Source organism: Oxyura jamaicensis, chromosome 3, assembly GCF_011077185.1.
Source record: "Oxyura jamaicensis isolate SHBP4307 breed ruddy duck chromosome 3, BPBGC_Ojam_1.0, whole genome shotgun sequence".
NCBI classification, from domain to species: Eukaryota; Metazoa; Chordata; class Aves; order Anseriformes; family Anatidae; genus Oxyura; species Oxyura jamaicensis.
Window position 1 is genome coordinate 19,044,832 of NC_048895.1, and position 27,299 is coordinate 19,072,130.

Genomic DNA, 27,299 nt, shown 5'->3' on the forward strand with positions numbered 1-27,299 from the left:
CGGCGGCGGGCTGAGGGGATCGGGCTGAGGGGATCGGGCTGAGGGGATCGGGCTGAGGGCAGCCGGGCTGAGGGGATCGGGCTGAGAGCGGCCGGGCCGAGGGGGCGGCGGAGCCCCCCGCGGGGCGCAGCTCCCCTCGGGGCGGGCTGGGGCGCCGGCGAGCGAGGGGCTGCGCCCTCTGACGAGCCCGGGCGATGGGAGGCAGCGCGGCGGGGCGGGGTGACGGCCGCCGCCGCTCTAATAAGGCCGGGGCTGGCGGCGGCCGCCGGCCGTTCGCAGCGGTGCCCCGCGCCCCCCGCCCCCCCTTCGCCGAGCATGCACTGCCTGCCCGGGCTGGTGCCGGCGCTCAGCTCGCTGCTGGGCGCCCTGGCGCTGCTGCAGCTCTCGCTGTACCTGCGGGTGCCGTCCCGCTACGGGAAGCACGAGGAGCGGCTGTGCCGGCCGCGGGGCCGGCTGCCGGCGCGCTGCGCCTGGTTCGTGCAGGAGCTGCCCTCCTTCCTGGTGCCCGCGCTGCTGCTGGCGCTGCGCAGCCCGCCCCGCCTCGAGCCGCTCGGCTGCCGCCTCCTGTGCTGCCTCTTCTGCTGGCACTACTTCTACAGGTACCCCCGGGGAGCGGGGCGGCCGCGGGGATGGCCGGGGGAAGGAGCAGGTGGAAGGAAGGGCTCGCTGCTGCGGCACGCCGGGGCGAAGCTGCGGGGGCTCGCCCGTCGCAGCCCCGAGGGTCGCCAGCCCCGAGCTCCCTGCGATGAATTCGGCGCTTTCTAACCGGGGGCTCAAAGCGAGAGCTCCTCTGCGGGCTTTCCGAGGCGGTTGAGGTGGCGCAGCCCTGCAGCCGTCACCTGGCGCTACAGTCCCACGAGGGGACTTGGTGCTGGAGGGTATCGCCGGGGTTTATCTCCTTGTAGGCTGAGCCGAGCGTGTCTTGCCTGCTGCTGCCCTTCCATTTTCGCGGGGGGGCTCATGAGGAGTTTGAATGTTGGTTTTCTGCTCATGAAAAAACTGACTTTTTGCAAGTGGAGAGGGCATGCGAAAACCTTAAGTCATTCTCTAGCAAAGATAGATGTAACTTCTGAAGCAAAACCTCTTTGTTTCTTTTATCCCCAATCCTATTCCTGTTTGTTCTCCTTCCCAGAAGTACAAAACATGTAACAGTTGATCAAAATTGATTATTTGCAACTCAGGCACAATCAATATGTTGAAAATCCAGCAGCAGTCTCTCAACAGCCAGTTTAGGGATGCAGAGCCTAGGGTGTTGAAAATAGAACGGAAAATGGTTTTAAGGACTAAAATGCTTATTTTACAGATGTATTCATTATCACTAAGCTGGTCTTTGCTATTCTAAATCAGCTGGAGGACACTACCTGTGACACATTAGGTTCCCAGAAAGCTAGATGTATTAGATGCATGTAGTCATACTAAATTTATTTTAATGCATTCTGCTCTTCTCATGGATTTCTGACTGTTTCAGAAAATGAAATCAATGAGAACCGCTAGACAACTGCACGAGGCGTTACCCTACCAGTGTGCATGTATCTGAGCCAGTGCCTTCTTTCCTAATATTACTGCTAGACCTAGGCAGAAGCCCTGTGTTTTCATACTTTTTTTTTTTTTTTTTTTTTCCTCAGTTTTGAGATTCTTTTCATCTCTGGCCAGATTATACTTTTTCCCTTGTAAAAATAAAAGCTCTCATTTAGCCAAGTCTACATGACCACCTATTCTGTTTCTAGCATTACATCTTATTGCAGTATTATTCTCGCAGTGTGCAGCCTCTTCTCATGTAAGCCGTTTGGAGATTCTTTTAAGCCAATTAATATTCAAAATATTGCATGACATGCTAGTGCTCTGTTCTTACATAGAAGAGCAACAAAAAGAGAAAACGAGGAGTTTTTCTGGTTACAGACGTTTTGCTGGTTTATGGTATTTGAAAAGAGGTTCAGCACTGTGATATAATATCCAGAGTTTATCTATTAAAAAAAAAAAAAATCTTTACTAGAAATGAACTAACAACAGTTTAAAATAATTTCATGTTTAAACTCGACTGCAAATATAATAAATTAAATATAAAATTGATCATTAATAAAATTACATTTACTTGGTGGATGTAGCCTACTGCAGTTTTTCTGACTTTAAAAGTGAATAAAGATGTCCTGGTTTTAGTTATTAAAATATCTTACTAATCTGTTCCTACTTTTGCTACTAATCGTCTGATATCTGTATTTAAGCATTACATTATGTTTGTATGAAAATACCCTCTTTGTAAATAGAAGTTTCTTCATGTATTGTTGCATATTTTAGAGACAACTTTGTCTCCACAAGAAAGCTTTTATTGTTCCTAGTTTTGTCAGATCTCTTGCACCAAACATGCATGTGGAAGAGAAGTTTTAAATAGAGGTATGCCCAGAAGGACAATGTAGACTATTAGAGAAACATCGATTTTTAAAGACCACTATAATAGCTGTTCTGCCTTCCTCTCTGCTAGGACCAGCTGTGCTGCCCCAGTGGGTTGTGTTTGACTGAAGCACATAGTTCAGAATATCTTCAAGTCTTGATCTGAAGACCCTGGGAGATGGAGAATCCATCACTTTCTATGGAGAATCTGCTGTTTTCTTTGGTAGTTTAGTCTTGTGAATTCTTTCACTACCACTTAACTTGCTTAAAATGTCATGCTTGAATAGAACTATTCTCTATTTCTTCCAGTGTTGCTTGTTGCTTGTTTCTCTGTGCTAATTTAAAGCACTCTGTAGTATCCTTTAGTATTTTCTGACCATGATATCACTTATACGGTAATCAGATCATCTTTCAACCTGCTTGTTACAGAGCTGTCAGATCCTGTGTCTGCACTGGTGTGATCCAGATAGTACAGGAGCACATGATCATATTTCTGATGAATTGGCTAATGCACATGATATGGTGCTTATGAAAGATTTATGTTTTCATGGTGGCTTTCTGCCAGCTACAGGGGAATGGACATTACCTGATCTGACACAGAGTGGTGCAGACACATGGTACCTCATCCAGCATGAAGTTTGCCAGGATAAAGTTACCTTTTCATAAATTTAGGAACAGGTTTAAATGAGCATAATGATTTTGTCCTGCTTTTGCATGTGGTGTCATGTAGCTGCAACATTTTTGATTTGATCTGAGGTATCATACCTAAACCAGATTTATCACAGCACTGAACCACGGCTGAAGGCCATCAATGCAAGGCAGTTTTTCCCTCCCTGGAGACTGTTTTTTCCTCTCCTCCTTTTCTACGTCCTGAAGACCTCAGTGTTGGCTGTAGCACGTAATATCAGAGTTGTAGTACTGTATCTACAGACAGCACCACCTTCCCGTTCCCATAGGCTCTTCCCATGCTTTCAGATCAGAGAATGCCTTCTGCTTTGGAGTGACACCGGGAAGCCCTGTGTTTCCAGGCTCCTTTGAGCACCCCGGAGCTGGTGCTTGCTAAGGTTACAGTCCCCGTTAGGGATGGTTTGTGTGTGTACTCTTTGCCTGGGGAGCAATCTTCTGAATGGGCTCAGTGCTCGGTGCAGCTGGCCGACCTGCACTGATGTTCACCACTCGCCTAGCATTTGTGCCATCCGCCAGCTTTTTCGGCGGTGCTTTTGCATCTGCTGCCAGGTCGTTGAGGAACAGGGTGGAGCGTGGCAGGGACCCCACAACCCTTTCCTAGAAAGTCCCGGGGTTAGTGCCGGCGGCTCCTGGGGAGGGCTCGGCGGAGCGCCCTGCCCGCCCGGCGGAGGTGCCCCCGCACCCCGGGAGGGGACGGGGCCGTGTCCGAGGATCCTGCCCGCGGTCCCACGCCGACCCCGCTGCCCGAGGGGGATGCCAGGAGACCTCCCCCGCCTTCCCTCCTCGCCCGGCAGCCGCCGTGGGGAAGCAGGGCGCTCTCCAGGCTTCTCGGCCACCGCTAGGCAGCAGCCTCTCTCTTCGTGGCGAGCACAAGGTGCTGCGTTCCCTGTGCTAAAGGCACGCTGCGCCTGCTGCTTTGGGGGTGGGGGGAGCAAACGGGGAATCCCACATGTTCCCCCCCACTTTGTCTGCTCTCTGTAGTTGGCCATCTCTTCGTCGCTCCGTGTGAGCTGTATTACCGCAGCGTGGTGTGAATTTAATCAAATGCAGAGGCCCTACAGTGCTAAAGAAAACATCCCATAAAAATCTGAATTTATCACATCTGTTTTAGGTAAGCTCACAGCTTCTTCACTTTCGTATGGAAGGGTCTGCAATAGCAGGGCCTCCAAAACTGATGGGCTGGGAAGGCAGAGAAGAGGAGGAAGAAAGTGAGAGAAGCACTGAATGCCAAGTCTGCCATCTGTATCTTCATTCTCTAGGAAAAGCTGTCTGTGAGCAGAAAATGATGAGTGGCATGAGATGTATGTACAGGAATAGTTCTTGTCATAAATGACTTATAAAGGATTGTGGTTTGAAATGTAGTTTGTAATACAGCCTTTCCTGTGAGAGGGGCTGCGTTGGTTCAGGAATGCAGTGAGGATGCCAACTGAAGTCCTCATGTGGAGTGTGGGGGGAGCCTGTTCACTGCATTTCCATTTTGCATCCCATTCAAGAACCAAAGGGGGGAAACAGAATATAAGAGGATGAGAGGGAGCTGTCACAATCAAATTCCATATAAACCTTAAGGCTGCATTTCTCTTAGAACTCAGACCAGGCAAGAAAAGAGAAAGACAGAGTGGTGGGGGAGCAGAGAAGATGCCAGCTTCAACAGTCAGGGAGAAAGTCTTGTCTCACTGGGCTACAAACAAAATCTTTTACTCTGTTAGTATATATATATATAAAATAATAAATTTACTGTTTTCATTTTGAAGTGTGCTCTAGTGGTATGACAGGCATTAGGCAGGCTGGTCTTTCAGAGACTGCTGAATCCTCAGCCCCCTTTGGTTACAGGTGACCCATTTGGTGTGCCTGTACTTAGTTTTCTACAAATCTAGATAATTCTAAAAAATCAGGGAAAGCTGGCTTTCATGGCTAAAGAATGGGAAACCGGGAGCATTTGAACCCTGCACAAGTTTTTTATGCTTCTCTTGGCCAGTACTCCTCCCTCCAAAACCAAATTGGGGTAGGTAAGAAAAAGCTGCTCCCTCTCCTCAAGCTCTGCAGAACGGGCTCATCCAGTCTTCTTTTGCCTGCCTGTACTGCCTAGTTGGTCAGGCATGTGCAGCATTCACCTGGACATGCTTTTCTTTTTGTCCTGTAGGTGTGCCTACTCAGGAACAGTAAGAAAATTGGCTCATAATTTTTAAAGGTATTTTGTACTCGTTCATAATGGGGTTTGAAACACCAAGTAGATAAGCACAGATTAGATTAAGTTTAAACTGTATGTTTCTAAATGGAAGTCTCCTGGCTAATAGTAGATATAATCAGACCACATAATAGCCACCAGCTGCAATCCAGAAACTATTTTTTCCCCAAAGAAATATCTATTCTATCCTTTGTTCTTATAAAGTCATCATTGTTAATTGTCAAGAACTAATGATATTTCAATAGTGGCCTCTTGAAACATGTACCATTCATCTCCCAGCAACAACATGCAGATATTTGACAAGTAACAATTCTCTATTTTGCTTCACCTCGATTCTTTGCAGTAGACCTTAACCACATAACTTTTGGCCTTCACCAGCTACCCAGTAACACATTTACATTCCCTCTTCTGTTTGGACTTAACTCTTGATCTGGTTGTGATATCCCTAGAGAAGGCTGGCCATTCACTCTGCCTCTTTCATGCATTCTTTGCTGCCCAGTCAATGAGTTTAACTTTTCGCAGTTCATCCCAGTGAGTTTCAGGTAATGCCAGCCATACCCAGTTTCATCTCATCAGTGAAAATGTTACATTCCTCGCTGTTCCTACCCGGGTTCCTCAAATTAATGTGTAAATAGTCAACCAAAACACCTCAGCGTGCTTTGCCACAGAAATGCAAAGTGTTCACATATCCAATGCACATATCCAGTGCTGAGATTGAGTTTGCTTCCTTGCAGTCTCCTCTAAGATTATTAAGTACCCTCATAATTATTCCCTCCTAATTGAATACTAGCTGGTTGCCTTCCTCACTGTTAGTAGTAATTGTCTCATCTATATATTCCTTTTCCATTGGAAAATGGCCTAACATTACAGACACCAGCCATTGTTGCCCAGCCTAAAGTGTACCAAAATAATTTTTCCTTTTATCCCTTGAACTGGAAGAATTTCTGCAGAGGTATTGTAGAATCATAGAATATCCTGAGTTGGAAGGGACCTACCCACAAGGATCATCATGTCTAACACAGGTTCCACACAGGACCACCCAAAAACCAGACCGTGTGTCTCAGAGCGTTGTCCAAACGCTTCTTGAACTCCGTCAGGCTTGGTGCCATGACCACTGCCCTGGGGAGCCTGTCCCAGTGCCCGACCACCCTCTGGGTGCAGAACCTTTCCCTAACCCCCAGCCTGACCCTCCCCTGTCCCAGCTCCATGCTGTTCCCTCGGGTCCTGTCGCTGTCCCCAGAGAGCAGAGCTCAGCGCCTGCCCCTCCGCTCCCCTCGTGAGGGAGCTGCAGGCCGCCATGAGGCCTCCCCTCAGCCTGCTCTGCTCTGGGCTGAACAAACCAAGGGACCTCAGCCGCTCCTCATGCGTCTTCTCCTCCAGAGCTTCACCATCTTTGTAGTCCTCATTTGGGCACTCTCTAACAATTTTATGTCCTTATATTGTGGTGCCCCAAACTGCACACAGTACTCCAAGTGAGGCTGCACCAGCACAGAGCGGAGCAGAACAGTCCCTTCCCTCAACTAACAGTGCCATGCCCGAGGCACCCCAGGGCCCTCTTGGCCACCAAGGCACACTGCTGGCTCACGTTCAGCTTGCTGTCCACCAAAACCCCCAGATCCCTTAGGTGACTTAGACTTGTCTTTCTTCACATCATTTCAAAACAGCATGCCCATTATCAGTATATTTCTACATGATGCCAACTAATCTGTGTTACTTTATATTACCAGGCAGCATTACAAAACTTTTTTTTTGTGTGTGTGTGTGTGTATAATCCAAGTTTTCCTCCCAGATAGGCATCACTGTGTGCCATTCTTTTGCTCTCCATTCCCCATCATACCCACCACGCATGCTGTGCCATCTAAGGCAGTAATTCCCAAATCTGGTTGTTCAAGAAGGTTTTGTTTTTTTGAGTGCTGCCCATCATTACAATTTAGCACTCCAGACTATACCTGTTGTCTCACAGTCAGTCAGCTGGCTTCATATACCAAGTGTTTTTTCTGTCCTCTGGAAGGAAAGGAAATTATGGTACATGCAGAGCATATCACAGAAGCTTTTTCTCCTTGTTCCATCTCTGCTACCTGGAGCAGGGCCATAGCTAAAGCAGTATTTGTGCTTCCTCTGAAACACCTCAGTCAGTCACTCCTGTTTGCCTGTCACTGATAAATGAAGTCTCTGTGGGTGCTCAGTCCAAGCCACTCTGGAGAGAGCTGTTCCAATTGCAGAGCCCTGAAGTCCCAGCCATGAGGCAGTCACCAAGGCACAAGTAGGTCCCTCTGATCTCACCCAGGTGGGCTTCCTCACCTCAGTGAGGAAGTTACAGTGCTTTGTACTCTGGAAGTTTAAAAGCCTTGTGGGAAGATACATGCTGAGCGCTGAACTCCACTGAGCTTCAGTTAGACTGATGAGAATGTACAGATTTGTATCTGCATTACCAGATTCCTGCTGTTGATATTCGAAAAGCAGAATTTGAATTGCAAAGGAGTAAAACTAAGAGAAAAAAGACAAAACTAAGAGAAAAAAAGACTACATTATATGCAAGAGTCTTAATATTTTATTTATTTATTTTTTTTTACTTTAAAATAATACTCCTTCTACCAAACAAGGAAATTACTTGTTTTGATCATGGCAAGTCCGCGGTATTCCCTTATTAGGGCTGCTCTTTTAAGTAGAAAATAAAAAGCATGGAAGAAGAGCTAAGGTTCATTCCATACACACAGCAGAAAATTTGTTGAGGACCTTGCTCTTTTCCAGGTTCACAAATCTATTCTTCAGATTTCTTATCATAAGAAAGGCAGCCTTTATGGGAGAGGTAGTACTTTTTAATGAGCCAATAAATACAGATTGACAAAAGGATAAATTTTCACAAGCCACTCTGTGTATTGAAAAGCCTATACACTTAGGTCATTTCCTCATTCTAGGGATCTCAGGTAAGAATAAAAAGATGTGAAATGACCTTGTACTATTCTGATTAAAAATATATACACATTCCATATACACTGCATCTATTGGACTGCTTGTGGTTATATTCATGCTATCTCCTTCAAAATTAAAGTCATTTTGATCAAGGGGAATTATACTAAATTTCTTATGTTAGGTGTGTAACCATTCTTATGTTACACACCTTGAAGTGTCGTTCTCTTCTTCTAGATGTTAATTTAAAGGTGGCAGGTGAATTGATCAGTAGTCACCCACAGTTGACATTTGCCATATGTAATACCATTTTGCTTACAACTGTGCTAAATTTCACAAACAAGGCTTGTGAGGGGCAGCAGAGGGAACCAGGGCTGTTCGGTCTGGAGGGGAGCAGGCTGAGAGGAGGCCTTGTTGTGCTCTACGGCTGCCTGAAACGAGCTTGCAAGCGAGGAGGGTGTCGGTTCCTTTTCTCTCAAGTGACAAGTGATGGGACACAATGAAAAGGTCTCAAGTTGTGCTAGGGGAGGTTTAGGTTGGATATCAGGAAGAATTTCTTCACCAAAAAGGTGGTCAAGCATCAGAACAAGCTGCCCAGGGAGGTGGTGGAGTGGCCATCCCTGGAGGTGTTGAAGAGACGAGTGGATGTGGTGCTTAGGGACATGGTTTGGTGACGGAACTCGGCAGTGTTGGGTGAGGGCTAGACTTGATGATCTTGAAGATCTTCCCCAGCCTGAATGATTCTGTGATTCTCAGTGCCTCACTAAGTGATGCAGAATACCTCTGGAGAGTGTTGTCCTAAGCAGACCTTTCAGTGACTCCTGCCACACACCTGGGGCAGGAAAATGCATGTGCATCTATAAAACTTTTGCTGCTCCTGAAAACAATGAAGGGGAGAAAAATGTTGTGTTTACATTATGCTATTGAGTTCTTTTTGTGTGTTTGCTTCTTTTTATAACCTTTAAAAAAAAAAAAAAAAAAAGAATCATCAAAGTGTTCGTGTTTTCAAACTTGGCCTGGGTTAAGGTTACTAAAGTGTAGAGATGTGTCTCTGGCTGTTCCCAGCAAAAGCAATTTAAACTTGGCGGAGTTGTTTCTGGGAAATGCATTCGTATTTGTTCAGGGACATAGAGTTTGTCAATTAACATCTTTAGAGTCTACTTGTGCTGAGCAGTTCTGGTTCGTCTGAGGCTATAAGCAAGTGTGTGAGCCTGCAATCCAGCCAAGTATTGTCCAGGCCAGCACTGCAGGGGCAGAACAGCACTTCTCATGCATTTCAGGCCGGTAGGGTACTCAACAGGGGGGAAGGGGTCCCCTGTCCGGAGTCCTGTCAGTGAGGATTAGGAAAATACAACTTGTCTCAAATGCAGAGAAATGAAAAATACTGTGAGGCTTATGGTCAGGGATAGATGGCAAGAGATAAAAAGGTCAGGTGAAAGAGCAGAACAGGAAAGGGCTAGTATGAGAAATGTTAGAAACAGCAAGGACTGAGAAGAAATGGAAGGGAAAAGTTGCAAGAGGACAGTATCGGGGTAAATCTGGGGAACAAAGGACACTAATACTGACATTTTCTATGAATTGAGTGTTTCACTTAGCAATTTTATGCGTTAGTAAATCTTTTGATGTAGTATGTAGTTTGGAAGGAAGCAAACCTGACTGTGACTCTGTCAGCCCATGATGATAGCTCTTTTCCTTACCAAAATAAATAATAATAATAATAAATATATATATATATTAAGTCTTCTGACCACTTTAGTGTGAACACAAACTCAGGACCTCACCTGTACATTTCAGATTCTCTTCCTCTCTGTGTCTGTACTGCCATGGATGCCACGGGGTCATACAGGTTCAGAAGTAATTTGGATTACTGCCTTTCCAAATAAAAGACATTCAACCAATACTCTTCAAAATGTGAACCTAAGAATTTAGAAATGATAATTTCTAACTTTAACATTTTTTACTGTTTTAGAAGTAGAACAACTTTTTTGGTATTGGCTGTAGACATTGATCAGATTAAACTGCTGACAGAAGGCTATGGCTGAGATTCTGACTTATAATGGCAGGATACTGCCAATTACAGGAGCAGAGGTGTGGGAGATATTGAAAATTAATCAAATTGAACATACTCAGTACTCCTCAAGACCTAGGACACATGTGAGTCTCCAGGACATTTCAGCATGGACTTGGCTTCCTCTAATTTTTAGACATGCAAGTTGGAGTTCCATATTTTTTGTCTGTGGTTTCCATTTTCGGTTTCTCTTGTCTACTGGTTAAAATGATTATACTAATCAACAGCCCTTCAAATACAGCATGGGCTCCAAGAGTTTAAGTGTTGCAATAAACAGTTTTCCTGCTTTGTCATCAGAATGATATATTTTGGCCTTTGAATTTCTGTCTTCCTTCTAAAATCTCAAAAAGCTCATCCTTACTGCTTTTGAATTAGTTTGAAATACAGACTCAGCTGAGGACAGAGCTTGGTCTGACACAAGGAATTTAATGACACACCATGTTTTTAATCAGACTAATGCAAGACATTTGTTTTAATTAAGCTGACTGTGCAAAGCTGTCAGAGATGAAAAATAATTTGAAATGTTGTAATTGTTTGGTTAAGTGTGTTTTTGAATGTGTGCAGGGAACAAGTCAGTTAAAAAGGCCTGAAATTTTCTTATGAAAGAATTAGGGTCTAAACTTGGAAAAAAATGTATGTAGTGTTTCTGATCTTTATGGTTATGAAGAAGACTTTCCCAACATGAGACAAGCCCAAACTGCTGCAGAGGTTTATTGCTGAGTCTTTCAGTTTCTTAGAGCATGTCATCGCATATTAAGAAACAAGGAAGAAGACGACCCAGTGCTGCACTTCTGAACCCTGTGGGCTGTGGTGAAACAGTCAGAAATCCTTCTACCATTAGCCTGCTGCATGGTGAAAGGCAGAAGCACTCTCAGCAGAGGTAGGGCCTTAAACTGCTTTAGTTTATGACCTCAGTTTTCTCACAGATCAGATCCTTTTTTTTTTTTTTTTTTTTCCCCCAGCAACACCTAGCTCTCAATCTCATACTGCTTCCTGTAGCTGAATAAACAACACAGATGTGTCAAGTCTCCAGACTTGGGGTGAGACTCCCAGGTAGCCGCTGGCTGTCACCACATGCACTCATGACCTTAGGTCTGTATCCCAGTCTCCCGTAGTCCCCAGGTGTCCCTCCTGCTCTGTGAGCCCCTGTGACAGACACAGCTGCCTGGGCTGATCAGCGAGGCAGCTGGGAGCCTGCTTGCCTTGTGTGGGAGCAGTGAGCACGCTGCCTCTGAACAGATGCTCACAGGTCCCCAAGCATGGACGTGCTCCCCAGCTAGAGACTGGTGCTGGAAAGCCTCCTCCTCCAGGTTCCTGTCCTGTTTATCCTTCACATAAACCAAATACGTGGGCACTTAGGACAGGGGGAAAGAAACCCAGGAGGTCCTCCCCTGGTCCTCACCTCCACAAGTGCCCAGCGTTGCTACTGGAACTAGCAGCCAGTCTCTGCTGGTACCAAAGAACCACAGCAACTGTGTAGATCAATGCTCTTATATGTCCAAATTATGCAGAAGTTTATAGCTTATCAAAAACTGACCCTATGGAGGCAAAGCCAAATGGAATTTAGAATTAAATAATTTAGGAAGCACGACACATTTTCATGGACAAGTCAATGTAAACTGTACTAATACTTTGTCACGGCTGAGTCGTTTCCAGCTACAGGATCCGGAAAATCTGTTGTAGAGGGGAGAAAGACCTGTTTGGGAGCCCAAGAGAAGCAATCCTGTTGCTATTCAGTCATAATTACAAAGGGATAGGTACAAAGGTGAAAGAACTACAGAAAGAGAGACAGAGTGCAGTTGTTGGGTAGCAAGAGAGACAAATCTTGACTAGCATGAGGAATCATAAGGGAGGCAAGAATCTGAAGAAGGACAAAGAAAAGACAAAGTCAGGAAGGCTGGAAAAGCAAAATGGAGAAAGCAGGAGTTTAGGCTTAAAAGAGGACAGAAAGGTCCTTAATGGACAGGAAAAAGCCAGTTAAGAATATTTTAAATACTACTAGCAATGTGTCTTGCAGCTCTCCAGGGGCTTTCTGAATAGATATAAAGGCTAGTGTATGTTGGAAGGATACAGTCTGACCACGATGTAACTTTGGAGAGGGATAGCTCACCAAATGTCTGGGTTTTTTGGTCATTTCTCAGCCCCATGTGGGCCACTTGTGGGAAATAATTGCACTTTATCTGCTAAGTGCAGTTGTAAGAGCACAGATTTGTGCATCCTTGGATTGTGTACCATTTTTCATGTAGATGTGTCCTTTTTTTCTGCTCGCACTCTGAGCCTCTGTGAACTCTTTGAGCTCTCTGCTCCAGTGGAGCAGTTTTTTGAAGTGCATAGCACAGTGTCTGGTTAAGTTACTCTGGCACATGTTTCATGCCTTTGGCAGGCACCCATAGTTTAGCAGGAGGAACAAAGTGATCTGTCTTTGTAAATATCAAATGGTTATTTCTGGAGAAGAAAAGAGTGAGATACCTTGCTGAAATATATGCTTTAGCTGGCTGAGCCTTTGACATGCCATTGCTTAGATAAAACAACAAGCACTCTCTTAATCATTATGTACTGCTGTCCTTTAGATACCTGCAATTAGTAGAGGCAAGCCTGAAGCACTGTGGTTGGTATCTGCATGTTTGTCTTCACCGCAGTCCGTCTTTGCATGTTGACCCAAGTCCTGTCTTCTGCCACTCACAATTTTAAATCTGGACCAAATTTTAAGGGTTTCAACTGAGATAGCTGGCCTGGCGCTGGGTTCAGTCTGCAGCCTGAATAAGAGGTTTTCTCGTGCTAGGATTTTTTTTTTTTGTGTGTGTGTGTTTGTTTGTTTGTTTGTTTTGGTGGTTGTTGTTCAGCTAATTCCAGATCTTATCACTCCTCCAGAGCTCCCTCTCACCAAGATAGCTCCAAGTTCCCATTCTTGGACAGGTCCCAGCCACATATAGTCCTTGAATTTTCTTCTCAGTGCTTTGACCTGTAAGAACAAAATTAGCACAGGAGAGGCTTCCATGAGCTCCACTGTCCTGTAATGACCAAGCCTGCAACAGCCCAGAACTGCAATTGCAGGGTAAATTACAGAGAATAAGGGAAGATGATCAGTCTCATTCCTGATGGGCATTTGACTTGTCCATAAAAACCACCAGTGACAGATGATCTTCCAACCCTACAGCTAATACTTCTTTCTTTTTTTGCAGCAACTTTTTATGAAGTTGTAAGTTGTTACAATACTCATTTTTTCCCAGAGCTAAAATACTCATTTTTTCCCAGTGGCATATCATTCATGAAAAGAACGGAGTAATACCAGAAAAGTCTTTTACAGAACCTCTCTCAAAATACACTTTTACTTTGATAGTGAACAACTGTTAATGATCCTTTGCTACAATTTAACAATCAATTTCACTGCCACTTAAAATAACATCTTCTAAATCAGGAAGCTCTAAGAAACTTATAAGATTGACATGTGAGACAGTGTAAAATGTCTTGCTAAGATCAAGACACGGAACATCTGCTGCTGCTACCCTCCCTCTCCCATAATACATGCAATTTATGTTAATTCCTTCACTAAACAAACCTATTTTAAGAAGATAGGATTACCTAAATTAAGTATAGAAATAAATCCTGCCTCCTGCTATTGTAGGTATAGAGCACTGCTGGACGTGGAGGCTGTTACAAATACTAGAGTTTGGCTTTTTAGGCAAAAGGACCATCATACCATACATTGTGTACTCCAGCACTTTGCTGTGCGGTTTTGTGGGCAAACTGTGGGTCTGTGTGGGATGGTCTTGATTCCAGCAGGGATCTGTACACAGGAAATCATTCCTTTGCTTTCTTAGCTTCACTTTACCTTCTTTGGTTATTAAGAGCAAAATATTTTGAAAACAAATCCCAGTCTTTCCAGTGAATTTTCCCAGTTTGGCAGAAGAGATAGACAGAGACAGCTGGTTCTAGGATCTTGCTCCAGTCACTTTTGGTTGTGGACGTTCAATCCATTTTTCCCAATTTTCAGTCCAGCTGTCTTTCAGATCTCCTTTCTGCAAAGAGGAAGACATCATAAAAATTTGCTTAGTTAAGAGCAAATATAAATAAAATAATATTTCATAATTAAGGGTATTTAAAACCTATTTGGAACTTCTACTCCAAAATAGAAACATGTGAGAAACCAATATATCAATATAAATGTATACTGATTGTAGTTTGCTGATGGACTGTGACTCGCTGGCACAGCTTGCTTATGCACCAAGCCCAAGAATTTAGTTCTTGGTTTCCCTTTAGAAATTGCATAATAATTGAAGTGTGGCACTTGTTACCTGCTAAAGCCAGTAGAAAAGATCATAATGATTCAATGCTTTTCATGATTCAATGCCTTTTCTAAACAGTGAAAAGGAAGAATTCTCCTTTGTTGGTTCTAACTGGGTGCTGGTAATCACTGGGAGATACCAGATTTTTCCAGCGACAGTTTCAGAAATAATGGCAGAATAACAGGAGGAGCAAGGAAGTAATTCATACACAGACTTGCAAAATGCTTTTGAAACCTGGCTGCTGTTGTAATGAATTTAGAAAAGCAGAAATGTGTTCCTTGGAGCCAAGCCTACACAGTCCTTCCTTACTAATTAAAAACAAATACCCATTATTAGGTCCTGTTCTTTTCCTTCCTTTTTCTTTCTTTTTTTTTTTTTTTTTTTTTTTCAGCTACATGTATTTTATTAAGTGTAGCACATCTAATCATTCCTGCATGCAGTGATGTGAAGAGGATTCAATTTTATCCCTACACCGTATATGTCCTTCTTACTTTTCTAACCATATAGCATGCCTAAAATTTGTAACAATTAATCAGGTGCTCCCGACTAGTACTAGATTGTCAGAACGACTGACTTTAGGTGTTTATAGTGTTGGAATTGAACATTACATAGCTCACATTCCTCAGATTTATCTGAGGAAAAAATCTCAATGCATTATTTTTTTCAGCAATGATTGATAGTAGCGTAGAAGCAGCATTTTATTTTTAGCCATTCACTTTGGATACACATGCTTCTGCAAATCATTGTAAATCTTTTCCTAAAATCCCACTTTATTCAATTGCAGTTGTAAGCAGCTGAGCTTTTCTGAGCCAGCACCAAGAATTCAACCTGAAGTCTGTATCAAACCGTGGGCAAGAAGTCAAGCACTGTTGTTGACTGTCAATCTTTGACGGAGTTGGCTTCTGCAAGTGCTGCCATCCATGGTGTCAGCCTTCCTGGGATAGCGAGTATTGCTCTGGAGCTTCGCTCGTAAATGCCAGTGTTAAGCAATTGCTTTGCTATTCTAGGGAGTTAACGCTGTCGTTTTTAACTCTCTCGGTTTGTGTGTGATTTTCTTAGATGAGACGTGAGACACTACGAAACCCTCAAGTTACCATACTGGCTCAGAGCAGAGGTCCGTCCCATTCAGTGCCCTGTCTTGGTAAAAGTCTTTCAAAAGAAAGCGCATTAAATGGTGGTCGGTCACCCAGGGGAGGTGCTACCTACCCTCTGCCTCTCTGAATTGGAATATGATTTATCCCCTGACATAGAAAAATGAATATGCATTCCAAAGCCTTAGATTTTTTCTTGTCTTTATTAAAGGACCTGCCTGTGTCTGTAACCTGTGGTTATCCCCCTTCTAGTCCTACTGAGCTCTTTACTCCATCGCTGTTTGTGTACTATGTTAGTATGTATATATTCATTGCGTTTGAACTTGCTTCTTTTCATATCATGACAAATTTGGCACACAGATATTCAACTCTCCCAGACTGATTATTTTATGATATTTTTTATCTCTTATATATCTTCACGTTTTAATCTCCAGTCCAAACTCAGCAGCTCCAATGAACCAGTATAGGAATCTCTTCCAGGCCTCTTCTTATTTTGCCACTCTCAATCCTTCTCCATTTCTGCTGTCTTTCCCTCAGTCAGCATTGCCCAGACTTCCCATGCTCCATCGCCCTTTTTCTCAAGAACTCCTGAAACCTAAGCATGGTGCCATCTGGGTCTCAGGGTTTCCTCAGTCCTTCTCCCATCCCTTGATGAGACGTGTCCCTGTGTCTTTTCCCCGGGAAAGATGAGTGCTCCTGCCAGAAGCCTTCATACAGTCCTGAACCTGCTCCTAACAGACTGCAAAGAGTGTCTCTACGAACGGGCTTCAGGTTGGATGAATTTTCTAAGTGGGCCATAAATAACCCAACAATTATAGATTGAGCAAATTTCTTCTAGACAGAACACTCAGCAACAAACCTGAGGTGACAGGTTTACTATTTTTTTTTTTTGCAGCCGGACTGTAAGCTTGTCAGTATTGTCTATAACTTTCTTGTTCCTTAAGTAAAAGCAACCTAAACTTTGTCCAAAGATCTTTGGAGGAACATGGAAATAGGGTGTTTTGCATGTGGTTTTGAAAGGAGAGCTAATTCCAGCTTTGTGTTAGTCACAGCTATCTGTTAATCTGCATGACTGAAGTAAAAAGGGAGCTCTTGTTCCCATCACAGTCACTGGACAATGATTTAAGATGAGTCTACAGAACTGGGCTTTGGACCATCAAGTGATTCCAGCTCTCTGATGGCCCCCTACACTTGCAGTGATGCAGGAAGGGGCAAGGAAGAAGAGGTGCCCTGCAGCTGGCAGTCACCCAGGGGTGCACACAGCCTCCGCAGGCAGCTGCAGCTAGACCTCAGGTCCTGATTTTACAGCCTTCCGAACATCAGGAGATGATGTGCAACTGCAGAACTGCAGTCAGGAGATCTGACGGCTGTCCTGGACCTACAGCAGGTATTGCCAGAGGCTCAGCAGCCCAACGGGCATTCCTGCGTGCCAGCATTGTTGGTGTGTGTGTCGCCTGGGTCATAGCCCGAACTGATTCTTGAGGCTGCGCCAGAGCGTGTCTCACTGCCCACACCTCCTTAGCAAAAGGGACGTGGTCCACCCTGTACCGTACAACTGGCTCCTAATAGCCTGCACGCTTAAATATTCCTGTCTTGCTGACCTTCTGGGGCTATTGCAAAGTCCATGGGAATGAGGAGGCAGTGCAAAGCAGCTTAGGGTGGGTTGTATGAGGAGAGGGATATGAGAGGTGAGGAAGCTCTACTGTTGTTTGTGATGCCAGGGCATCTGTAGACAGCACAATGAAGGAGGGTTAAAGTGCTTCTGTTTTACTTTTGAAAGTATTTGTCCTTTTGAACTGATAGCAAGATTGCCTGCTGCTTGAAATTGTCATTTTAACTGTTAAATTTTTTTAAACCCCATTTGGGATAACTGAAAAAAACAGAAGTGGCACATGAAAATTAGCTACCAGATTGTGCCCTGGTGTTGACTATATATGCAGAATAGACTCAACTGTCTTCTGCAAATATTCAGTGAGAATCAGTATAATAGAACTCAAAAATAGTAGAAGTTAAAAACTGACTCAGGGAGCAATCCACAAATAATTTACAGGATTAGTCTCAAAAAGAGAAAGCATGTACAGATTTTTAGCACAGACCCTTCAGCAGCAGATGTCTTTGCAACGTGTCCTTTGACATCCAGGAATCTCCAGAATAATTGGAGGCTTTGTGCAGGGCATCACGGATGGCCCAGGTAGAAGACCATCATCGTGGACGTCTTCAGCCTTCACCTAGCTGGTCAGGTCAGCAGCTCCCCACCAACATGGTCAGGTGACAACCTATGGCAAATACTCCTATGCTGTTGGTTGTCCATGCAAATAAAATGGTGTTGAGATCACAGAATCACAGAATCATAGGGGTTGGAAGGGACCCCTGGAGATTATTGTGTCCAAACCCCTGCTAAAAGCAGGTTCCCTACAGGAGGTTGAGCAGGAAAGCATCCTGGCAGGTCTTGAATATCTCCAAAGAGAGAGACTCCACAAGCTCTCTGGGCAAGCTGTTCCAGTGCTCTTTCACCCCCAGGGTAAAGAAGTTCTTACGCACGTTGGTGTGGAATTTCTTGTGTTCCTGCTTTTGGCCATTGCCTCTTGTCCTATCAATGCATACCCCTGAAAAGAGCCTGGCCCCATCCATTTGCCTCCCACACTTCACATATGTATAAACATTGGTCAGATCATCTCTCAGTCTTCTCTTCTGCAGGCTGAACAGTGTATCTTGGGGCTTGACGCAGTTGCCCCAGGTGTAAAATAGCTCATGGGCACTGGAAACACCTCAGGTATCTAGACTGAAAAGCATGAGCTGCTACGGCCTGAACTACTGCACCTGGGCCCTGGAGAGGAAAAGACAGCAGCAGCATAAATGCTTCCAATTAACAAGCTGTTGGAGGAGGTCTGAGAACCCACTCTTCCTGGATTATGGTAACATTGGTGAAAAGATTTCCACCTTCCAAGGAAAGAAGAAGGAAACTCTGTTTTCCCCCAGTTTGAGTGGGGGCCTCCATAGTTTTCAAGGGAGCTGGGCTAACACCTGTAAGGTGAAATTGATGCAATGTCGAGTCATTCTCTCTTTGAAACCTTCTGGAAAATAAATGATGGAAAAGGAGATGAATAATTTATTATTCATTCATTTAAAAGGAAGCTGTTGGCAATGGTTTAGTCAGATGCAGTGCCTTTGGCCAGTAAAGATAATAAAGGACTAAAGGATTAGTCATCAATATTGCACTGAAAGATAAAGATCAAATTTGTCATTTGTCTAAATCCAAAAGGCCATTTTTTGATCTGTTATTCTGGTGGCTTCTGATCCTCTTTTGATTTGCACACTGCAAAATAATTTCAGCAGAGATGCAGACTCTTCCATGTACTATTTAATCCTATTAACTATCCTCACCTTATCTCAGTTGCCTTTTCAAAACCCATCAGGAATAGTTTGTGCACCCTCAGGTAGCAGTGTGGCACAAGCTGAAAAGCCCCGTGTTAAAACAAAGGCTTCTGGCATTGTTCAGATACAGGGAACTGAGTCTGGGCTCTGGATTTACTGAAGCAGATTTCCTCGGAGAAGTTGCTCTGCAACACGGATTATTGGATGAAATCCTGAGCTGGATTTTCAGAAATCGCTATGAGTCGGGGTTTCATTGATGCCAGGATTTTATTCCCTCAATAACAACAACAAAAAGCTGGCACATCCTGGCACCCCTGAGGTTGTGCTTACACTGTGCACGGAGCTTCCTTCTGTCCTGCATCCACAGCACCCATGGCAGGGAGCTCCATGCCTGATTTTTGCCCTCCTGTTACTGCTGGATGAACCATCTTGCGAGGGCCTGTAGCCTTCGTACTGCCACAGCAGGTTCAGGCCGTGCCATGGCAAGCATCAGCTTCACCAGGAGCCGAGACGAGGAACAGAAGCGAGGGTAGGAACTTCTGTCCATGTCGGCTAGAGAAATTAGGAGATTCTCGCACACACCTGTTTTTGACAAAGGGTCTAACTCCAGCCTGCTGTGTAAATTCCCCTCCTAAACTCATGTTTATGTAGAATTTACTTTCTCCAAGTCTCCACTTGTGAGTGTCCCTCTTCTCGTAGCTGCTCAAGTCCGGTTTGCCAGTATTATTTCAGTAGGCAGGTCTGATTGCTAAAGCTGGCCTCGCCTACTCCAGCACCTTATTCCTGAAGGACAAAAGCAATAGCTGGTAACTGTACTCCAAAGAGCATTCTTTTCCATGCTTTAGTAAGTGTGACTTGTGATACCACTGCCTGAAAAATATTTTCTGTACCTCTTAGCTTTCACTGTATTTAGAAATGTTTAGTGCTTCTGCATCATAACTGTCTTAATTGCCAGAAATTTGGCTTATCTTGCTCTGGAAAGCAGTGAATACATTAACGTGTCATTGCTTGTACTCAGCTTACTCACTTTTAGACACGCTTAATCAGATTCAAGCTAGATTTATAGTGTTAAGACATTTTATGCCTCAGCTTGCTGAAGTTGATATTGGCAACCCAGGCTATGGATTACCTACCGCTAGAGCTTATATACTGCGATGGTAAGCACCATCCTGAGAGGCCAAAGGAAAGAAATGGAGAGTGTAGATTTTATCATGTACAGAACTTAATTGGACAGGTAAGAAAGTACTTAACAACCCTGAATATAACGTCTCCACTCTCCCAAGGATGATACGGATTGCCTACAGTGTCGAGAGGGGTATGCCCTCCTCAAGTGGAGAATGCGTGACAGCTAAAACCACACAATCACAAATTATTTGCTCCTACGAATGTTTATGCTAGTGTTAGCACAGCTTTTGTCTAAGGAAGCTTTGGTTGCTGGAACTGCATGAAAATCTTGGCATTTAGCATATTAAACTGAAGTTTTTAGCTCTTCTTATTTTAGAGAAGAGCATGAAAGCATGGAGGGGAGGCAGAGACCGCAGCCAACAACATCGCTCTGCCTCTAGGTCAAAGTGTCCGAGCAGAGCAGGACAGAGCTGCGGTGTGTCGGAGATGAGCGGAGATCCGGGAGTGGAGCAGGAGAAGCCGGGGAAGGCGATTATGCCTCAGGCTGCATACCACAGGGGATGGGAGAACCACAGGGGTCTTGACGTTGCCTTCAAATCCACACCCCACCATCAGCTAAATCCCTTAGGGATCATTCCTGGTGGTGAGATCAGGAATGTCTTCTCCACAAGGAAGCTCCTCCGGAGTGTTTGGGAAACTTTGGACATCAATGTGCTTTCACAGCTTCCTTTCCTCAGCCCTCTGCAGTATGGCAGCAAAGGGCAGCCAAGGTCTTAGTATGAAAGTGCTGTTTGTGGTTTGAGTTCCTCGTGTTACCCACAAGGGAGAATGAAGGCAGAGAGTTATTCCTGAAGCCACAGTGACTCTGGATGAGATTTCTAGCTTCCCATCCTGTGCTCAGTCCCGAGGGACCAGAAAAATGTGGGTATCGGCAGTATTTCTTGTTCCCGTTTGTTGTTGGTCTTATTTTGTTACAGCTGTTTCCCAATATTTAATCTTTACTGACTTTTTTATATTTTGTGTTTTGTTAAAGTTTTTCTTCCTACAGCAGAGAAATTGCAAATACAGTGTTATCGTGTAATGTGCTGACTTTGTTTTCTTATCTACCTTAGGACATTTATTTACCCCTTCTTCACTAGAGGCAGACCTTTCCCACTGCAATTGCTTTTCTTTGGCACGTTATTCTGTATCTATAATGGCTTCCTCCAGGGGTACTACCTGATTTACTGCGCTGAATATCCAAACGATTGGTGCACTGACATCAGATTTACATCAGGTAATTACAGCTGCAGGATTCCCAAGATGTAATCTCCAAGCAATTTGTCAGCATTTTGAATTACATCCTAATCTTCACAGAACATGTGAGTCAAATCAGTTGTGATGGAAATCAGCATAAAACCTGCCTGCTGGCCCAGATAAAACAACCGAATGTGCAGTGACATTTTTTTGCAGGGCAGCCACCTCTGAAGGCATGATGAAGACGGAGGGTCTTAGAGCACAGTCTCAAATCACCAGCCTTGTTTTACTGACGCCACCCAAGAGCCTCGTGCTGCTGCGGGCTGTGGATATGCTGCCTCAGACCTCAGCTGAGCAGGGATGTGCCCCTGCTTGGCCAGAAATGTCCTCCAGGCAGTGGCGAGAGTGTGCAAGGGCAAACTGTGTCTTTCTCTCCCTGCCCGGGTGGTTTGCACTTGATGCAGCCATTCTGACTGACAGAGGGCAAAGCCCCAGCATAAATGAGGCTTCAGAAACAAAGGGCTCTTTTTTCTCCTGTAGGGCACATGGAAAGATTAGTGATCACGCACAGTCTGTTTGTATGTTAATCAGGTTCCTTTTTGTTCGGTAACTTAAGAGTCTAGCTGGATTTTGCCCTGTAAAAACCCTGAGAGAATAACTGAGCAAGAGCAGCTAGGTGGCATTACACATTTGGGTGCTGCACAGAAGATTTTTTTAAATGCACACTTTGAAATGAGAATGAACATGGAGGTCAGAGGAAGTGCTTTGGATATGACAAGTACAAAGCAACCAAGGTACTTTCCATACGCTGTTTCAGGCAGTGGATGAAAGTTCAGTCTTGTGTCACAGCATCTCATGTTAAAAATCCTGGATGTTGTTTAGCAACAGCTCCCGTATCTATCAAAGCAAATGCCACACTGCTTAATTTGCATAATAAATTAAAAATATATGCAATGAGGGGGAAAAAAAGAGAAAACAGTATTAGCAGTACTTAAAATATCAAATAAAAAATGATGTATTCTTCCTCTGCAGATTCTTCCCAACTTTCTGTTGCTCCTGGAAGTGTTGAGGTTTTACGAGTGCTTAGTCTTTTTGCTATGGTTCTTAGCACCCACCACCTCCATTTCATTCCTGTCAGACACAGTTTTCTCAATGCCTAATGTGGCATGAAATGTAGGGCATGTCACCTGCAGAGTTCCTCAATCAGAAGCCTCTCGTTTTTCAGCTAAATGGAGTCTGATCAATGAATCACGCTGTCCAGAAGCTGTCAGCAGCCTTCAGCGAGTGAGCGACTGCTCCGTGTTCATGCCCACAGCTCTGTCCAAACGGCCTCGCTGCCGGTGGACTGCGCTGCCCTGGGATGTAGGTTCCCTTCCCTGCTCCGGTGACATGCTGGATAAATTTGTGTTCCCTGGGATCCTCTTTCCCCAGCTGTAAAATGAGAATAATGAAACCTGCCTACAGCTCTGCAGTAACGTGCACAGCTGTGGCAGGCCGCCATCCGCGTGGATGTGGTATAGAGCCTGCTAGCAGGCTACCCGCTCTTCTTGTCCACTTTTCTCTGCTAAAAGAGATGCCTCAGGAAAAAAAAGAGCAAGCAGTGGCTGACAAGTCAGGGGAAAGTACAACAACAGGGGTCTCTTAGACTGGCAGGCAGAGGACCACTTTTTGCCTCAAGCTAACCTTTCTGGCTACCTCAGCCAGAAAATTCTGGCTACCTCAGCCACCTGTCCCTCAGCAACCCAAAACAAGCCTCTGCCTCAGGTCCTTTGCCTACTCCCTTAACTTTCTGTTCAGCTGCAGTCAGGATCCTGTCAGTTACCGCATTTTCTCTCCAGCACCTGCTTCTCTCTGATCCTTTCTATCCCTGGCCTCCTCCTTTCCCCAGTCCCCCCAGCCCATCCCAGTACTTGGCCACCTGATGTCCCTGGGGACTGCCAATACGTAGGTGCTGCTCAGCCAGGGGGAGACTGAGCTGAATGACTGATCTTCCGGATCATTAATGTGCGTATTTGTGGGACCCAAGTGGTCAACGGTTCAGCAGACGAAAATTGGCAGCAGACTGTCCTCATGTCTCTGGCTGAGGATGGGACATACAGACAGACCACAGCACGATGGCAAAAAGCCTGAGGAGCAATCGCAGTGCCCACAAACCCATGTGCAGGGATGCTAGTTGACTTTGTAGCCTTTCTTCTTGTAATAGCTTCTTGAAAGCTATCTTCTTCATGTCCTTCTTGAAAATGGAGCCTTGACCTGCCCTCTGGCTTTGGAACGTGCACACATCTCCGATGCACACGCCATTTGCCCTTCCGACCAGAGCACCTGACAGTGCTCTGGTCGGACTGACAGAACAGTCTGCTCGGGATGGCCATTTTTCTGTGCATAATTGCTCTCCACACTGAAGCTATCCAGTGCAGGGGATCCCACCGCTGACACGGAGACACATGGTTATTTTGTCATCCATCACTCATACTTCCCCCGTTCAGTAGCTTTCTCAGTAGCAGCACATTTTTGACTTGAAAAAGAATCCACCCACATCATGTTAGGCCTCACGTCTGTGTGCTCCAAAGATAAACCTCATAAATGTGCTTGAATTTGTTGGGTAGGGATAATGGGACAGACCAGAAGCTGTCTTTCTAACCCATTTCTCTTTCTTAGGCCTTCTCTTATTTCTGCTGGGGATGGGAATCAACATTCACAGCGATCTCCTGCTGCGCCAGCTGAGGAAACCTGGGGAAGTTACTTACAAAATTCCTCAAGGTATGTTTCTGCCATTAGGGAAAGCAGTGCAGCAGGACAGGTGATGTTTTCAGGTTGAATTTGTGGCAAAACCCAATAAAAGCATAAATGCCAGTATCGCTCATACTTGCTGCAGATGCTTCCTGAGCAGCAGGGATGAGCGTGAGCTGGCTGCAGGCAGTCGGCAGGAAGCAACAAGAGTGTCTGCAAACGCGGCGTGAGGAGAGGTTGTAGGAAATAGGCTGGATAATTTAAGGAAGATTGAAATGGGACATAATAAGAGTTTTTAGCCTTCTAAAAGGCAGCTGCAAAGAAAGAAATCTTCTCCTTGTCCAGGAAGAAGAAGTAGTGAACTTACACTGCAAAAGGAAGATTCAAAATGTAAAATTCAGGGAAAAAAAGTCAGAGCTATGAACCACGAAATGCCTGGCTCTGTAGAGAAACATGGACAGCGACCCAGGAGGTCCTGCTTTTGCAGTTGACTCCTGCTGGCTTGCTGTGGATGCTGGTCTCTCTCCCCCCTGCCCCATTATTGCCTCCCATACCGACTTGCCCCTTGTAAATATTTTGGTTAGCAAGACTGAGATCCAGATTTTGCATTCCCCAAAGGTAGTGGAGTTGCAAAATATTTTTAGGGCCAGAAAAGAATTCAATAAATGTTAATACTTATAATCTAGATAATTCTAAGAATGGGCTTTCTTAAGCCCCTCTCCAAATGGAAATACGTTATTGTGAAATGCTGGAAACCTCTGGCTTAGAACTGCCTCTGATTCTTATACTTGTACAAGACCCTCCTTGTACTTTGACCTGGCTCCACTGGCTTAAGGGAAGTCATTTTAGGTTTCTGTTATGGGTTCTGAGTAAGGAAGGTAGAGTATCTGTTGCTGACTTCATGGGAAGGAACTTCCCAGGAGGCTAAAAATTGCATATTTTGTCTTTTGATGCAGGGGGGCTGTTCACCTATGTTTCTGGAGCCAACTACTTTGGAGAAATTGTGGAGTGGTTTGGTTTCGCCATCGCAACCTGGTCCCTACCAGCCTTCGCCTTTGCCTTTTTTACTCTTTGCTGCATTGGGCCACGTGCTTATCACCATCACAGGTATCAAAACCCATACTGCTTCCTGCAGTGTGCTGCAGCTTGCTCTTGGAATGCACTCTGCAAAAGGGCCAGAGAGGGGCAAAGGAGCAGGGCCAGAAATCAAGATAAAATCAAAATTAATGCTATGTAGAAGAAGCGTAGGGGCCTGTTCATGGCTAGGTGAAAGTACAGCAGCATGCTGGAAAACCTGTAGAGTCAAGTAGGCCTGACGGTCCTTTAATATAGCACAAATTGCATCACTGCTTCCACTGCATTAAGGCACCTTGTCACCGAGCCTGGTAACCAGAACCTTCTTGAAGGTTCCCTGCGCTCTCTGCAATATTTTGGAGTAGACATGCTACTGTGCTCTGAATTCCTAAAGTTTCTACTTCAGGTCTGCTACTACGTTATTATCAGCTTTCACTTAATTAAATAACCAAACATTTTGGGAATATTCTTTTGCAGACTAACACAGAGAGATTGCAAAGTAGTTTGGAGGTGTTATAAGGTTCCTCAGCTGAGCTGTATTCAAACTGTCCAGTTTTCTTGCATGTATGCAGTTTCACTCTCTTGCTTGTTTTCTTTCAGGTACTATCTCAAGACATTTACGGACTATCCAAAATCAAGGAAAGCCTTGATTCCTTTTGTTTTTTAATGACTGAAATATGGACTCTGTGTTCTGTTTTTATAGGGCTTTTTTTTTTTTTTTTTTTTTTTTTTCCCTAGTTTTAAAGTTAGGTCTGATTACAAATAATTGTACAAATGGTAACCTGGGGTTGTAACAGGCAAGCAGGTCATTTGGAACTGAAGTTCCTGTTTTAATTACAGGGGAAACTGCAGGTAGCTGTGGGCATAGGGGCTTCCCAAGCAACGTACTTGCTTGTCAGTGGAGTTCTACCTGTGGAAAACGGGTATGACTGCACTGAAATCAGAGGGAAAGCACTGGCTAAAAGCTGATGCAGAAAAGTTCAAAGTAAGCCCATGACTTCAGGTGAAAGTCCTCAGCAACCACTCCAATCTGCAGCCCTTCCACAGCTGCTTCTTCCTGCACCCATGCCATAGCCCTTGCGCTGCCGGCACTGCCCTCGCTGTTCCCACACTTCACACTGGAGCAGGGGTCCCTTTGTCAAGAAAATAACTCAGCCCATTACTTTGCATCTAAAAGCGAGGTTAGCCCCCAGAGCCACGAAGCAACAAGAGGACACCTATGCCAGCACACGGCTGGGAGCAGGCTGCCGTGGCGCAGAGGCAGCATGAAGTATGCGGAGATGCAAGCACCTTAAGCTGGCACTCACAAGCACGTCTGTGTTACTTAAGCAATATCCTCCTCACTGCCAGATGATTAATCTTTAGCCACCAGGATTTTTTTTTTTTAATGTACTTTGTTAAAGCAGTTGCAGCTCCATTAGGACTTTTGTTTCTCCTCTGGCAAATCCAGAGGCCTTTTCAGAATAAAAAAAATTGTCCACTCAAAACCACTCAATTTTTATTCATAAGAAGAACTTGAGATGGTGATGTATGACAAAAAAAAATATACAACAAATAAAAAGCTCTGGGTTGAAGAAAATGTTCTCTGTCACTGGCAGTACATTTTGTCTAAGAGGAACATTTTCAGATACTCCTATTAGGAAATGATACAGAGATATTATTGAATTTCCACAAAGACACAGTATGTCTTTTCATAATTTCAGAATATAGTTAGGAATTTTCCAAAAAATGTCAATAGGAACAGATGTCCCAGAGGATGCTGATAGTTTAGTTACTCTTTAAAGCATAAAATCCTGCTAAGAATTATGCTGAGTAGCTGGAAAGAAAAAGACCAGACCACACATACTAAACGTATTACATACTGCTGGAGTAACCTGATTGACTGTATGCAGTTTTCTCCAAAACACAATAAAATTTATGTAAAACGCAGAGCTGTGCTCGTCTGTAATTTATTGTTTACAGAAACAAGTCTCTGACGTTGCTTATACAGTCCTGCTCACATTGGGTTCCTTCTTCTGGGCAGACCCGCCCTGCTTTGCTATTATTATTAATTGTCCTCATTGCCCCATCCCTGGAAGTGTTGAAGGCCAGGCTGGATGGGGCTTTGGGCAACCTGGTCAGGTGGGAGGTGTCCCTGCCCATGG

General features: G+C 44.6%; 1 protein-coding gene across 1 annotated transcript; it reads left to right on the forward strand.

Annotated features, from left to right (window-relative positions):
• Window positions 1-132: 132 nt before the first annotated feature.
• SRD5A2 (steroid 5 alpha-reductase 2) lies at window positions 133-27,081 on the forward strand. Its single transcript, XM_035322591.1, has 5 exons — window positions 133-599; window positions 21,228-21,391; window positions 24,010-24,111; window positions 25,038-25,188; window positions 25,756-27,081. The coding sequence occupies exons 1-5, from the start codon at window positions 316-318 to the stop codon at window positions 25,820-25,822; spliced, it is 768 nt and encodes a 255-aa protein (XP_035178482.1). The 5' UTR covers window positions 133-315; the 3' UTR covers window positions 25,823-27,081.
• The last annotated feature ends 218 nt before the right edge of the window (window positions 27,082-27,299 follow it).